This window comes from Gopherus flavomarginatus, chromosome 10 (assembly GCF_025201925.1).
Source record: "Gopherus flavomarginatus isolate rGopFla2 chromosome 10, rGopFla2.mat.asm, whole genome shotgun sequence".
Lineage (NCBI taxonomy): Eukaryota > Metazoa > Chordata > Testudines > Testudinidae > Gopherus > Gopherus flavomarginatus.
The window spans coordinates 43578562-43595619 of record NC_066626.1 but is presented as its reverse complement, the minus strand read 5'-3'; the positions used below and the strand labels follow the sequence as shown (position 1 = coordinate 43595619).

The 17058-nt window shown below is 38.7% G+C and overlaps 1 protein-coding gene across 1 annotated transcript in view; it reads left to right on the top strand.

The window, feature by feature from the left end:
• The window catches only part of UBR3 (ubiquitin protein ligase E3 component n-recognin 3), a 217965-nt gene that overhangs the window by 189334 nt on the left and 11573 nt on the right, over positions 1–17058 (top strand). Inside the window, exons 34-36 of the mRNA XM_050916261.1 lie at positions 7367–7491; positions 10917–11024; positions 12182–12307. Coding sequence (XP_050772218.1) covers positions 7367–7491; positions 10917–11024; positions 12182–12307 — 359 coding nt within the window. The remainder of the gene's footprint in view (positions 1–7366; positions 7492–10916; positions 11025–12181; positions 12308–17058) is intronic.

The window sequence follows — 17058 nt, the reverse complement described above, 5'->3', positions numbered from 1 at the left end:
GAACATTAAAATTGTTCTTCCATCACTGGATATGTATCTTGACTAAATAGAGAAAAAGTCTTAGCTTGAATAGTAAATATTTCAGTTTCTACACTGAAAGTAAATTATGTATACACAGGGGCTTTAGTTAGCCTTTCATGGATTATCTTAAATTTTAATGCTGACTTCCTTTTTAAAAAATGTTTTTCTCAAATATCTGTTTAAGTTTCAGTAAAAGAAAAAAGTATACATAGGAAAGGTGACTATTTCCAGTTTATGCAAAATTGCTAACCTTTTCCTTTGAATTTGTTTACTCAGCAAGCTCTCTTATTGCAGTTGTTGCCTTCCAGCATAAGACATTTAATTTGATATAAATGACAGAATAAAAAGGCATATGCCAAGTTATCAATAAATGACTTATCACAGTACTGCTAGGATTAGGGGGTCTACCAACCTTTCCTTTATAAACTCTATAATGGACTTCAATGTAGGTTGTATAAAGATATATTAGAGATAAATGGGATGATTTTTGCACACGCTTGTGTTTCACCCTAATCTGCTATACAGTTAAGAAATAATAAAAGACACACTGCCTGGCTATTTTGGTCACGTAAATGCAAAATTAGACTAGTACACCAATATATTCATTAATATGATTTTGTTTTATCCCTAACATGCAACAAACAATAATAGGTAATTAATATGTTATTTATAGTAGATGCCCCACTGCAAACACATTCTGCCTTTTGAGTGAGTGTGAGAATGGGTGTGTGTTGGACTCCCAAAGAACCTAAAGTTCATATTGTGAAAAAACTAACCTGCAAATTTTATTTTTATTTTTTTCTATTAAAGTACAAAAAGCATAACCACATTTTAAAAAACCCTGCATTTTGACCTACCTAAATACAATGGCTGAATTTAGCTTTGTTAGGATGAAAATGTACATACCCTAAATTTCTATTCACTAGGACTTGCTAGGTCTATACTGGAGATGGGAAGTGTGCCTCCCAGCTCTGGTAGACAGGCATGCGTTAGCTCTGCTTAAGCTTGAGCACCAAAAATAGCAGTGTGGGCTTTACAACATAGGCTAGCCATTGGAATACGGAACCAGGGGATTAGTGTAGACCAGGCCTTAGAGTATGTCCGTCTACTGGGGCTGGGAAGCACACACCCAGCTGCAGTGTAGACATACCCTGATGCCCATGAAAGCTATGCAGTGGTGCAGGACTTGAGGGGAAGGAGCCACCGAAAAGTAATTCAAATGTAGCATTTGAACTCTTCTGACTGCCTCAGGACAGTTTTAAGTTTTGCTGGTTGCAAGAACCCACTAGGGTCAGTTATGCTTGCCTTGGATTAGTGGAATGCAAGATGCTCCAGCCATGCCCTCTTCTGTCATTTTTTGAGGGGTATAGAAAAGACTTCTCACCCTGTTGTACAAGAAAGCAAAGCAAAGGGGTCTCAAAAGAAATCAAGGAAATGGCCTTTAAAGAGACGCTTTCAAGGTAAAAAGTAAAGAACCTCTTTGTAACAATAGCTTTATTAGAATTAAAATATGTTTTAAAAACTTATTTTATTTTTACCATTCATGATGTTTGTTGACCTTGTGTACTCCACTCAGGTTGGAGAGAAACTAGACTGGTTTATTTAAGTCATTCTTCATTCCATTAAAATCAGTTTAATCTTCCAGTTCTGATTCTCTTCTACTTAGGTTATTTCACAGCACCCAACACTGTGTCTTAGTTCCTTCTAGAATTATGAAATGAAACAAGGAGACAAATATCTATCAAATGCAGTTCCTCTTCATTGCTGTACTGTTTCTTACGCCCAGGTGAAAGCGTATTGTTAGTGTGCATGTGTGGTTTTTAAACGTAAGCTAATGTGGTAATATTGTTCTTAGCAAATGCAAGATTGAAAAAATAAGTATTTCATTTGTACCGCATGATGGTGCGGTTTGTGGTACTCCTTAGCTCCTGCAGGAGAGAGTTCTACAATATGAGCTAGCCCCTAGGAAAGCCCTGTTTTCTGTACAGATGGGCTTCACCCTGGAGGCAGATACCAGAGGAATGGAGTCTCATCGAGGGCAGTTCTGGTCCCTGAGGGTGAGATGCTATTTAGGTATCCTGTGCCCAGCTGTTTAGTGCTCTGATAATCAGGATGCAGATCTTAAACTTAACATCATTCTCTACAGGGAGCCAGTGGCAGGAGAAGAACATTGGACTGATGTGCTCTCAGTAACTTTTGTGCTGATGAGACCTCCTGCTGCATTCTGCCCCAGGTGCAGTCCTTTCAGGGTTGATGTTTCCATAACAAAATAGATTGCATTGCTATTATCCAGATAGTAGGTGGAGTTATGCATTATTGTGACTAGGTTACCATTAGCGAGGGTGAGACTATTGCCATGCTCTTGGTATTTGGATTTTCAACATCACTAAGTAATGCTTTTAACAGTTATTTCTACTGGATTTTTAAAACAGATTTTTAAACAAAAACAACATTTTGGGCTCCAAATACTTGACAGCGTCCCTGTACACAGCCTACGTTAAAGCCCGCTCAAAAACAGAGTTTATAAAGGAAAGGCTGGTAGACACCCTAATCCTAGCAGTACTTGCAAAATGTATTTGTATGGTGTATGTATTGAGGTATTTTATGTGAAATATTTCTTTATTTTACTGCTGTATATTGTACAAATCACATTTTCTGCAAATGGTAAATTCTTAACCTAATTCTTTTGACATTACCAAGTAATTTAAATTGGTTCTGAAAGCAGTTCTGGCTTCTGCTAAAATTTCTGCACATTCATCTTTTGCTATTAATGCAAACAATGCAAGTATTTTTTAAGTAGAACAACAAAAGCATGATAGATCTTTAATTTTAGCAATAATAATGTGTAAAATGGACATGCAAAAAGCTTATAGTTAATCTATGTGGTAGTTATCCCATAATGTCATTATAAGTAGGGCCCTACCAAATTCACGGTCTATTATGGTCAATTTCCCAGCCATAGGATTTGGAAATGGGTAAATTTTATGTTCTCAGATGCTAAATCTGAAATTTCACGGTGTTGTAACGGTGGGAGTCCTGATCCAAAAGGGTGTGTGGGAGGGGGTCGCAAACCTGTTGTAGAGGAGTCTTGAGATTGTCACCCTAACTTCAGTGCTGCCTTCAGGGCTGGACAGAGTGGGGAAGATGGTGCGGAGCTATCTGAAGCTGGGAGAGATACCCAAGAGCAGGCCTACAGGGAAAAAACAAGTCCTGTCCTGCCCCGCCCCAGCCCTGCCCGAACTAGCAGCTAGGAGCCCCCTTTGCTGGGGCACTCCTAACAGCACAGGGAAGATTGGATCCAACGCTACAAGCCTCCTCCATTTGTAGGAACCTCCGGGGCTGCTGCCCAGTCCCAGAGCATCCTGCACAGGGGAAGGCACCTGAAGGTGGGTCTGGTCTCTCTCACTCCCCCTCCTCCACTCAAGCAGCTGTGCAGGGGATGGAAAAGTCCTGTCCCTCCCCAGCCCAGCTGGAACTAGGATCCCCCTTTGCTGGGGTGCTCCTAGGAACAAGGGGATATCAGATTTCACAGGGAAGGGCTTATTTCATGGATCTGTGTTGCATTTTTCACAGCTGTGAAATTGGTAGGGCCTAATTATATCATTGTTACTTTTTTGTACTGCAGTAGAGTCCGGAGCTCCAAACTCCAAACCAATCCTATTCAATTTATTCATAAATGATCTGGAGAAAGGGGTGAACAGTGAGGTGGCAAAGTTTGCAGATGATACTAAACTACTCAAGATAGTTAAGACCAAAGCAGATTGTGAAGAACTTTAAAAAGATCTCACAAAACTAAGTGATTGGGCAACAAAATGGCAAATGAAATTTAATGTGGATAAATGTAAAGTGATACACATTGGAAAAAATAACCCCAACTATACATACAATATGATGGGGGCTAATTTAGCTACAACGAGTCAGGAAAAAGATCTTGGCGTCATCGTGGATAGTTCTTTGAAGATGTCCACACAGTGTGCAGAGGCGGTCAAAAAAGCAAACAAGATGTTAGGAATTATTAAAAAGGGGATAGAGAATAAGACTGAGAATATATTATTGCCCTTATATAAATCCATGGTACGCCCACATCTCGAATACTGTGTACAGTTGTGATCTCCTCACCTCAAAAAAGATATTCTAGCACTAGAAAAGGTTCAGAAAAGGGCAACTAAAATGATTAGGGGTTTGGAGAGGGTCCCATATGAGGAAAGATTAAAGACGGTAGGCCTCTTCAGCTTGGAAAAGAGGAGACTAAGGGGGGATATGATAGAGGTATATAAAATCATGAGTGATGTGGAGAAAGTGGATAAGGAAAAGATATTTATTTATTCCCATAATAGAAGAGCTAGGGGTCACCAAATGAAATTAATAGGTAGCAGGTTTAAAACAAATAAAAGGAAGTTCTTCTTCACACAATGCACAGTCAACTTGTGGAACTCCTTACCTGAGGAGGTTGTGAAGGCTGGGACTATAACAATGTTTAAAAGGGAACTGGATAAATTCATAGTGGCTAAGTCCATAAATGGCTATTAGCCAGGGTGGGTAAAGAATGGTGTCCCTAGCCTCTGTTCATCAGAGGATGGAGATGGATGGCAGGAGAGAGATCACTTGATCATTGCCTGTTAGCTTCACTCCCTCTCCAGCACCTGGCATTGGCCACTGTTGGTAAACAGATACTGGGCTAGATGGACCTTTGGTCTGACCTGGTACGGCCGTTCTTATGACCCAGTGTGCTGTACACACTTATAGCATAGCCCCTGCCCCACAGACCTTCTAATCTAGCAAGGTTAAGACTTGACAGTTGGGTGTATAATACAAGTGAATGACAAGGAGGCGGAAGACAAGTGTAATGTTTGTTGCTTACATATGCAATCTTATCCTAGGTGTACTGTTTTGAGTTTGTTAAACAAAATAATTAAAACAGGTGCATGAGAGACTCTAAGGAAGGCCACCTCCCTAGCTATTATCACTAGGCATCATAACAGAGTCCTGCTATCAGAGGTAACATGACAGAGGTGAGTCTTCCTAAGAGATTTGAAGGGGAGACAAAGGTAGTGGCTGTGCAGACTGGGTTAGGAGGGTGTCCCAGTTTTACAATAAGAATTATGAAGTTGTATTTTTTTTCATTTACCCTTTCATGATGTAAAATATATGTACTGTCTCTTGCTGACTCAAATCTCTGTGCTGCCATGAAGGGGATCAGAATTGAGAACCTGAGCTCAGTCCTAAACTAGAATGGAATTAAGTGTCTGTAGATGCAGCCATGTAAAACTGCACATGTACATGTGGGTACATGCATGGCCTTTAACTGTGGATCTCCCTCCCTGCGTTAATCTTTGGAGGTGGAAATGCCATGACAATGGAGCCTCTGGAAGAGGGAAGAAAGAAGGGATCAGGTTGTAGGGGGCTGTGATAGAGGCTCAGGAGAGTGCCCTCTCTGGGGAGGATGTGGGAGTAGAAGATGACATATACTATGAAATCCATTATAAGAAAACTGGTGTATTTAAGTTGAGATAAGAAGTAAAGCCTGTGCATTGGTTTGTTTAACATGGGATGCATATGATGATACAAAAACTAGAACCTTTTCAATTACATAAACCATTTAGATGTAAATTGTGCTTAGTAAATATATGCTGTTCAGATAGTGTTTAAAAGAATGTGAAAATCCATAGGTTTCTGTGTGTGTATGGATTTCTTGTGAACATTTATTAAACAAAAAGACGAAAATGGACACTAATTCACAAATTAATCCTGCAGTCTGATGTTGGGTCTGAGGACCAAGAACCCCAGCTGCAACCCCTCAGTCTTGCTCATATGCTGGATAAGCACTTAATTCGGTCCAATTCAACTCCAGTTTGTTTTCATGTACAAAGCTCACTCAGCCCTTGGTTAAGGAGGAATGAATTTAAGTCAGTTTTGGTTTGTTGTTGCATCATATTATTTAATTAAAAGTGAACCACGTTGCTACCAAAATCTGGGGAGAACTCCAGATTTTAAGTGCCTAACTCCCATTATTTTTAATATGAATCAGAGTTACATTGATGCTAGTATGGAAGACTGTCCACTTAGTATGGGACTGATTTGACTTGAAGTAGGAAAGGAGTAGGTGGTGGAAACTTAAGTTTTAAAGTCAATTTGCAAAATTGAACATAAATGAAATTGTTTGGAGCAGGGAGTGCTGTAAGCCTCTAATCAGGTGAGAAAAAGGGACATTTAGCACATCTGCACCTTAACCCTAACTTTCACCTTTCTTCTCTTTCAAATGTTGTGAAGTCTGGTTCTGCCTCTGATTGCCTGCTGCTCATACCTGATTTCAGAGCAGTTCCCTGCACTGGAGCCTTCTTACAGGGGAGAGATGTCCTATCTGTCTATGTAATCTATATATCTATATAGTATGTGTTTACAGCCACACACATGCATACATATATAAATACAATTATGAGGGCTTCTGAAAGAAAAGAGAAAGCTCTTTCTAAAAAAGTTGAAACATAATGAATGCATATACAAGAATACAACAGGATTTATCTTAGCTCCACATCTCAGCTCTTTTTTAATACAGTACCATAGGTGTTGTACTGTATTAAACAGGAACTAGTGACTTGTGGCAGGGCTGGAATTTCAGTATCTGAAAAATGAAAGTGGAGGGTCAGGAATTAAGCTAAACAAATGTGCTGAGTGCCCCTGTTGTGATTATTTGGGTCATTCAGCACCTATTTCAGTATTTGTTACAACTGTGATTAACCCAAGATATTTGAATCAGGTTTGCTGACATGATAGGATACACAATTTGCTCTAGTCTACAACTCACAGTCGATTGTGGTAAACATCTTATCAGTACCTCTTTACTGTAACGTGAGCATGACAAATGTTGTGAAGTCCCCTAGAAGGAAGTCACTGCTGATCAAAACTGAGGTGAATTTTCAGGGCAGTGAAAGGATTCTTGCACTGTACCTCTTTTGTACATTGAAGACTTCACAGGCTCCAGGGCTGTCTGCTATAACTTTCTAAAGCACCGAGGATATGTCTACACAACAAAGAAAACCTCACGGCTGCCCCATGCCAGCCAGCTTGGGCTGATAGAGCGTGGGCTGCAGGGCTGTTTCACTGCTGTGTAGACTTCCGGGCTTGGGCTGGAGCATGGCCTCTAGGACCCTGTGGGGTGGGAGAGTCCCAAAGCTTGTACTTTAAAAACGATTTTGTGCGTTTTGAATTTTTTCATAGTGAATTCATTCTTCATTTGAGAAGCATTATGTTTGCAAATTGAAAGAGACTGTGTAATTGGTTTATAATAAATTGAAGTCATGGTTTAAAAAATGTGAAACACAATGTCTCTTTGTTTACTTTATAGAACACTTTACCTGCATTGTAAAGGTGCTGTTTACATTATTGTATACCCAAGCCCTGGCAGCATTTTCTGTAAAATGCAGTGCTGAAGACAGGGTGGCATGGAAGAACTCAGGAGCTCTGAAAAAGGTTGGTCAGTTTACTAAAAACTATATATTGATAACATTGTTTATTAAATTTATGAAGCATTTATTAGTATATTATATCAATTCAATGGTAAGCTTAATGTAGAATCAGTGTGGCTTAGCATCATTAGAATTTCATCTCTTATTCAACTACTGTGCAAGTAACAAGTGAATCAGATTTGTTTCATTTTAGCTTAGTCTCAGTGGACTCTACTACACATTTTGGCATAAGTAATTTTCTTTGTAATATATCAGTTCTAATATTGTTATACTATAGATTTGCAGAGTTGTGCTTAAAAGCTTACATACTGCCTCTGTATCTAGTGACCAAATTTTTAAGGTGACCTGTCCAAAGTCAACTTAGATCTCAAAATTGGTTATTGGAAATTGTTAATTAACTGTAGAAACAGAAAGAAAATTTTTCATTAGGTCCAACCATGCTACGATTGGTCATTCCCCCACTGCAGAAGATTATTCTTCTGCTTCTCACAAACAGAAAGTCCTGCCTATTCTTTTCTGTGTGTGTAATTTTATGTGTTTGAATGACAGTGGAAATCAGATAAGACACTTACATGAAGAGGTTTTGGAAGTTTCACAATGTGCCATTGATAAAGAACTGATTGATAGACTGAGAATAAGACTTTTTTAAAAAATTGATTCTTTAGCTAGTTATAATGGGAAAGAATAGAATAGAATATTCCTCTCACTGTAAAATTGAAGTCCTGTTAGATGTGCCTGATATCAGTCTAATATACTCATTTCAGTAAATAAAAAAGCAAGTTGTCTGCAAAGAAAATATAGAATTTTCTAGTTTTGTTCATAGTTATTAATCACTAGCCATGTGCAATCCTCTCAAAATGCAATATGTGATGCACAGCTGGCTAAGGAACCAGAGGAGGAATTTAGCCATATTGTGGGCCAGGCAGGTAATCCTCCTTCCTGCCATTGATAGTATTTAAGAGGAAACTGAGACACCTGGTCTACTTTTCCCATGTAATCACAAATTAGCCATGCTTGTCAGCACATACACCTACAGTTTTTAAATGCAAGTCAGTAGTTTGTCCAGAGGGGGCTAAGTAACGAAATTTAGTTTTGTCTGTATGAGCTCTTTGGTGTCTGAGGCTACTGTGCAATGGGATGGATGCTGCATTATTGTTAAATAAATGTTTTTCCATAGGATACTGTCATAAGAAGAGTTCAATTTCAAACCCACAATTTTAGCATGAAGTCTGTGCACTTTTTTGTTTATCTAAATGAGACCTAAGTGACAGACAGTTTTACGGGTGTAAATCTGTGATAGAGAGTGCTTGAAAGCGCTGCCAGTTTATATTCTTTCACAATCAATTTGATAAATGTAGGCAGCTTTTATTTATCGTTCATAAAATGCTAGTAGAGTGGGTCAAATTGTATCTGAACATATATTTTAAATGTTTCAACAGCTAGCTACAATGAAATATTTTGTTGTATAAAAATAGAGAATGATGGCATACTGTAGTCAGGTTTGCTACATGCTAAGACTTTTTCTCTCTAGCAGAGTAATAGCTTTTTTAGCACATAAGGCAGTTTGTGCCTTAGGGTTGCAAATTATGTTCATGGATCAGTAAATGGATTTATGAAGTAACAGAGTTTTTTTTTCAACTTAAAGGCACCTAGAGTCACAAGTGGTGAAACCTCTTGACATATAGCTAAATATACATTGGTAGCATATTTTTGTATTCTAGAAAGAAAAACTGGCATTTTCATTGGCATGGCTGTCGCTGACAGTTGTTAACATTGTTATGTGGGTAGTAGTTTTTACATTCTATGACACACTGCTGCTGAAGGCTGTTCGTGGGTTGTGTAGGTAAATCAAAGTGAATGGTAACTGAAAGTCTGTCAATTCAAGAAGATTGACATATCCTTTCCCCTCTTCTAACTCTCCCACGCCACCTTCCCCTCCCATCTCCCCCAGTACAGAGAGCCCACTGACGACTTCATACGCCAATTTAGGTAAAGCGTGAGAGAGGCAGAGAACTACCCACTGGACACAGAATCCAACCTGCACCCTTCAGCAGACATAGTCCAATAGTGGCAATCTCTGGTAGCTCCTGATAGCAGCCTGCCTTTCCTGCCTGTTTCTGGCGGATGCCTTAGTATAGCTGGCATGTGTACAGGGATACAGGTTCATGTAGTAGCTCAATGTCAAGTTTATTTTCTTTACTCCTTTTCATACTCAGTTCAGCCATGAGATTACCTGAAACCCAGCCCAGTGAAGCCCTAATCACTCTGCAAGCTGTATGTAGCCTTTTGGTGACTGGGGGATAAGGAAGGAGAAGCAGTAGTGAGGAGGGAGCAAAAGAAGAAAAACGATTGAGAGAGAAAGGGGAGGGTTAAGAATAGATGGAAATAATAGATGAAAGTGTAAATGGGCAGAAGAAAGGACATATAGTGGTACTGAGAGTTGTGGAGAGATGGAACACGGGGTGAAAAGAGGAACATCTCTTTGCTAAATCATCACAAGAGGAGCCTCCAACAAAAAAGATTGGAGACCATTGGCTTAGAGCTAAGGCCTAAATGAGGGAAAGGGATTTGGCCTGTCCCCTGCGGTGAATTTCATCCTCAGTGAGGAGTTTAAACTCTTAGAAAGAGACGATTAACCTTGTTGTATATTGGGGAAATGAATGTCAGTTTTTATACAGCATTGTATGGTAGAGCTTTTTATATATTACGGCCCACTTCATTTGTTTTGGTATTTTTTTTAAAATAATCATCCTGGTAACATTTTGTCTTTTTCTGTTGCTCATGTTTATACTTTTCTCACATGAACTAAAGTTTGTATCTAATATTGTTTCTTCTTGTGGGTATTTTTGTGTAATTTCTAGGAAGACATTTATGGAAATATGCCACTTATTTCTCATGGTTTTCTGTAATTATTAGCTTTCTTGACACATAATTATTATGACACAAAGCTAAGTGGCTGATTAAAAAAATAAATTCCACTGAACAATTTTTCCCTGTCTGTATAAATGTTACCCATTCTCTACATAGCATTACATTTTTTGACAGCTTCTTTCTCATTCAGTATATTTAAATTGCAAGCTTTTCTTGGTTCAGTTTAATTAATGCATTATAGCAAATTACAGTTTCAAAACTGTCACTTAACCTCAGTGCATATGCTAAATATATTCCATCTGAATTGTATTTGATTTTAGTAGCTTTTCACTACGCAAATATTGTTTCAATTTCTACATCCTATGTATTGTTATGAAGTATTTATTTGTGCTTAAAACATCACCCTTCCGATATAATATGTACCTCTTCTCTTTGAGTCCGAATGTGCGTGTTGCTTTAAAGGAAATATATTTCACCTTTGCTGCTTCTATAGAAACAATTTTCTCCTTATTTTGTATGACTGGTGCAATTTGAGTCTGCCTTTTTCTTTATTCACAGAATACATCCAATGGAGAAAAGTCTTGGGAAGTATTACTGAGTCATGTGATTTCTGAGCTCTCTAAAGGGAAGATGTTTGAGGAAGGAGAAACTGAAGAATTAGCAATGGTATTTTTTTTTACAGTTTTTTGTTTAGGAAGTTTTAACAGGTTTACAAATCATTACCATGTAAATAGAAACAAAACGAGCTTTTGTTTGTTTTGGAAATATTATGCAGTAATGTCGTCATTAAATCTTTGTTTAGCAGGGTGCTAACAAATTACACTGAGCCTCTTTACACCACTCATGATGTGTTATTTCTGGTGATTTTATTAAACTGAATGAAACTACTGACTCTACTTGATCAAACCAGGCATGTCTGTAAATGTTAATAATCAAATACTGGACCTGTGTGCGTTTTTGTTTTTGTTTTTCCTTCTTCAGAGAATGTATTTTGTCTGAGTAGTGAATTGAATGGTAAAAAAAATCTAAGCATCTATTGTCGTATGTCTATTTTGCTGGGTGCATAGTTGATGTGTTAATTTTTCCATAACATCCACCACCCATATTTTTTTTTTAAATCATTCCTCTAGTGTTGAACTATTTTTCTTTTTCCAATGGGAGGCTATTAGTAGTCTAGTGGCTCGTAGCAGATGAGATATTAATTCTTAATATCTTTGGGTGTGACCACTTCTGCTAGGAAGCCCCAGGAGGATTAGCAAAGGATCATTTGGTAATAAATATTCAGCAATTTGTAATATTTGATTACAAATCATGTCTCCATATTCTCTAATGATTGGACATGTCCACCATATGCATAAAATCTCTCACTGTAGTTTTTCCAACATTTATCTCCATTCAATCTATATACATATTTTAATCTGACTGACGTAAGAACCATTGAAATGGTATCTTGAAGATATTTACTTTTTTTGTGCTACAAACTGTTAAAGGTCCTCTTTTTCAGATCAAAGCCCATTCCTCTGGGGTAGTTTGTCTAGCCAAATCCTTTTCCCACTATGTCCGATATGGACATTTTTTGTTAGGAAAGTTGTCTGAAAAGATTGAAATTAAATGAGTTTTTTTTTTTGTTTGTTTCTTAACTGACCAGAAGCCTTTGCTTCTGTTAAAGTTGGCTTTCTGTATAAAACAGCTTTTTTGAGAGAGAAAATGCCTAACTGGAAGATGCTACATCCCAGATTTGTTTGTAACAAAATCATTTGAGATTATTAGTGAACTATTAGCGTTTGGAAAGCAGAATTTCATAACCTCTCTTTCCACTCTAGGTTAGCTCTAGTGTTTGGTCTACTGACTCAATAGAGGGTTATCTGCAGCAGTTCTGCCTGCCTTTCCTCAGGATCACCTGCCTTCTTCAACATCATCTTTTTGGAGGGGAATTACCCAGTTGTCAGGTACAATGGGGGGAGGCAAGAAATGACACTGTTTGTTTGTTTTTTTCTGTTGAAAGTTTTATATGGTATAATTGAAACATGTATTACTCCACCCCAAAAGAGAAAAGGTCCAACATTTTTGTATTATTTAGAGCAGATATTTGTTTAGCTGTAACATTGCTTCATGTCTGACACCTGTGAAAGACTTCAAATACACTGTAAGAATCTAGATAATGTTTTACTATATTTCAAATATTTTTGTAGAAAGTGTCATGGCAAGAAAAACTGCTAACTTTACAATATAATATGTGCCAGATACTTCCTCCTTTTCATTTTCATAACTCCCAGAGAAGCCCAGAGGAGGTTTGTGACGGAAGTGTTTCAGAATTGGCTCTTTTGCGTGCAAAAGACAAAATATAGAGTGAAATCACTGGCCATAGTGTAACTTTATTTTGTGTACATTTATGCTAAAAAAACAAACAAAAAAAAACAAAAACCAACCCCCTCCCCAAAATGTTTAACCTCAGCCTCCACAGAATTTTCTTCTTTGTGCAAGTAACCTGTTAAAATAAGCAAAGAATCCTGTGGCACCTTATAGACTAACAGACGTTTTGGAGCATGAGTTTTCGTGGGTGAATACCCACTTCGTCAGATGCATGTAGTCTGACGAAGTGGGTATTCACCCACGAAAGCTCATGCTCCAAAACGTCTGTTAGTCTATAAGGTGCCACAGGATTCTTTGCTGCTTTTACAGATCTAGACTAACACGGCTACCCCTCTGATATCTGTTAAAATAATTCCATCAAGAATTAAGAGATACTATATTTTAATACTGATAGTCCCAGGCCACTTTAATTCTGGCATTTCCTAACTTTTGAGTGTTTAACTTTTCAACCTTAATAAAGTTATTTTATTTTGTGTGAATAGGTGGATGGGTGTGTGAGTGTGTAATAAAATATAAATTTCCAAAAGTTATTTTTAAGATCAGATAAAATGTTTAATAGAGATTTGAGTGGTGAGACAGTATGGCTTAGTAAACGGGGACAGGGAGTTCATTTTGTGCATAGGGGAATTGAGATAGGGAAAATGTATTTTTCATTTATAATAATATTCCATCTTAAAGGTATGTCTGACAATCCTGTGTGTGTGGGAGGGTCTTCTTCCCTCAGAAGTTTATCTGCTTCCAGCAGGTGGCACTGTGACCTGCCAACCACCTGTTCCTCAAATTCTGGCTTCTAGTCAAGGGAAATCAGCAGTAATTAGTGATCCTGCCTTTGTTTGTGTCCTCTTCCTATTGTGAATTCTTCTCACAGAACTGGGTGTTTTATCAAATGTATCTATCTTCTTGCTGACAGGATAACTTCATGGCTCTTTTATGGGCTTGGTTTATTTGGCTTTACTTCCACAGCGCAAGGATCTCCTCTTCACCATGTAGCTTATTAACATGAACTCAGCAGATGGAGAGACCTGCTGTATGACAAAAGGAGTGCCTCTGCTTTTCCTGCACTACTTGTCCTTGCCATATGTATGGATAAAGGGAAAGGTTCAGGGCCCCATAAAAGGAGGCTTAGGGAGTAGCCACATCCCTCCAAGCTCTTCCAGAGGAATAAATACTGTCGGAGGGGAGTAGTCCCGTGCATAGTCATAGCAACCATTCCATGTGAACTTGAAGGCCAGTGGGAGAAAATATCTATCAAGAATTCCCTGCTTTAAATAAGTTTCTCCAAAATGAATTTATTTGTTTCACAGTCTGGCTTCCTAAGTCTGTCTAAATTAATAGCACTAGTCTGCCTCTAAAATAATCAGAATGACTTCTGAGGCCCATCTATAAAAGGGCCAGGTAAATTTGAAACTGTGTTAAAGAAGGTAATCAAGACACTTGGCTTTCAAATTGAGCAAGATGAGGCTAAGTTACCTGCAAGTAATATTTACCCCAGAGCTTAGAAAAGGAAACAAAGAAATCTGCTGAAAGTCATTATAGACAAGTAGAGAAGGAGAATGAACCAGCAAAAGGTAAAAAACTAAAGCCAACAGCCAAAACCATTTGCATCATATCATTTAAAGTGGATGCAGCAATGGCAACACCTGCAAAGGATGCCATTATTGTGCAGGCAGGAGACTTCTTCTCCAGAAGTGGAACACACAGAGAATTGTTATTGGCGTTAATATGAAACTATATATCCTTCCTCTGCATCCTCATTATGATTCCCTTGGGTTATCGTAGTTCCAAGATGCTTCCCACAATATTCTCTTGGGTGAAGATATTATTAGCCAAATAAGTCAGGGTGGTTGTGCCCACGGACTCACTGAGACACTCCATTAGTTCAATTGCAGTCAAGACATGAAATATCTCATGTTCCAGATGTAGAGACTCTTATCAAGCCTTATGTCTCTCTTTGGGGACTTCATGGCCAGTCAACTTGAAAAAGGTACATAGTCACACCCAGATTAAAGTGGGATACAAAAATATCTGATACCCATTACCAGCACCTTTTTCACTTACTGTTTCAGTTTTTACTTACCGTATATACTCGTTCATTAGCCCGCTCGTTTATAAGCCAACCCCCCAAGATGGATAGATAAAAATAGCAAAAAACTGTATGACCCTTTCATAAGCCAACCCTATATTTCAGGGGTTGGCAAACTTTGGCTCCTGGCCTGTTAGGGTAAGCCGCTAGCAGGCCTGGACGTTTTGTTTACCACAGCATTCACATGCTTGCAGACACTCCAGGTAAACAAAACAACAATGTATTAGAAATTCAATTAAATGATTCTATAGAGTTTAAAATCATCACATTTTGGTGTAGACCCATTGTTATGACCCCCCGCTGTTTGATGCATCACTTTTTTACCAAAAATATTCAGCTTATGAATGAGTATATACGGTACTTTTTCACTTACTGTATGAGTGTTTACCCAGATGCTCATTACACTGACAACCCACCGTTGAGCACAAAGGTACAGATTTTTACAGAGGTGCATTTTTGGATGATGATCATCTGAGGGTGCACTCACCAGTGACTGAGGCTGCAGCCTGTCTGCAGCACCAAACAATTTTGTGGTTAGCCTTCAGGAAGAGCGCCTGTCTTCCTATCCCATCTAAGAGTGTTGATTGTGTCCATTGTTTTGAAAAGTTTTTCTGTCACAGAAGAAATTTCGTCAGAGACTCCAGTCCCCAAATATAGAACAGGATCCATTCCATCCAATCCCTGCTAAAACTGCCAGGGGTGAAGCCCTGATTCCTTTCCTCCCGATTCTTAAACTTGCTGCTAACTATTAGCCAGTTCTGGTAGTGTTTCTACAGTTAGATGAGTGAGCTGTTCTGAGGTGGGTGTGTCCTAATGCTCTACTAGTATATCCCCTAAGGAAATAATAATATATGGAGATATACCTATCTCATAGAACTGGAAGGGATCTTGAAAGTTCATCAAGTCCAGCCCCCTGCCTTCACTAGCAGGACCAAGTACTGATTTTGTCCCAGCCCCCTGGGTGGCCACCTCAAGGATTGAACTCACAACCCTGGGTTTAGCAAGCCAATGCACAAATCACTGAGCTATCCCTCCCCCTGAAGGAAGATTTCCCGTTAACACTTACAGAATTTCAGATGTACAGTTGGCAGAAAAATGGGTAAGGAAAAAATTTGTCATCTTTTCATCATAAAAAAATTGACAGAATCCCAGTAATGACCAGAGAGATTTTAGGATTTTTCCCTTTTCATTTATTTCATTTGAAATGAACGTGAAAATCCTGTAGGATTTAGGACTCTGCAGGAGTTTACAGCTTAAATGGTAATTGCTTTTAGGAAAGTGGTTATTCCAAGCTAAACTGTAATGAGTGAGTCACAAGCAGTTACATGCCTAGAGTCAAGAATTGCTGGATATTCACCAGCACATTATCTATAGCAGAATAGGATTGGACTGATTATCACAATTGCAATAAAACTTAATTCATCTGTACTTCAGTAAACTAGAAAACTGCATTAACACAGGATTCTCTGTCTTGTAGTTTACTGAAATACAGATCCATCCATGAGGTGCTTCTGTGCAGGTGCTCGAGGCCACTTCAGATGATGCTACATTTCCTTTGCTCTAGCTCTTGGCAAATCCTCAGACAAGGTTCTTACAATGCCTAATGCTGCTGATGATTTTCTCCACGCTTCTTTCATGCTTCCTGATGGAATTTAGATACCCAAATTGGTGGGAGGGGTGAGATCTGGACCAGGCGTTTTCCCTGCTTAAGGTGGCGCTCCTTATCTCTGGCCACCTTGGGAGTTGCAGGAAACCTGAGTAGCCATTTCAGTGGTCATTGATTCTACTGGAGGAGCAGGAGGAGGTCTTTAAATAGCCAGGTACTGCCTTTTTTCTTTTCAGTGATGGTATTTAAAACAATTGCCACATATTTCCTGGAAGAGAATAAACCCAGATACTGGCTGGCTCCCTGTACTAAAAGGGAGATAGAAAAAGAGCAGTTTTGCTCCTCCCCTATCCTTTCCAGTGAGGAGTAGGAAGGATAGAGTTGTGGGTCAGCCTTGACTGCAACTCATCTCGCCCTTTCTCCTATTCATTTTCTAGTCTACCATAGTCATTCTATATTCTATTGCCTTTCAGTTTTTATTGACTCAGTCGATCTTGACCTTATCCCACCACTCTCTTCTGGCAGCAGTCTCCTAAATCAGACCTTCTGCACAGTATTACCACTATAGCTGAGAGATCCTTTCCTTCTGCAGTTCTCGATAATGGCAACCATCTTTCTATATTTCTCTTCTTGATGAG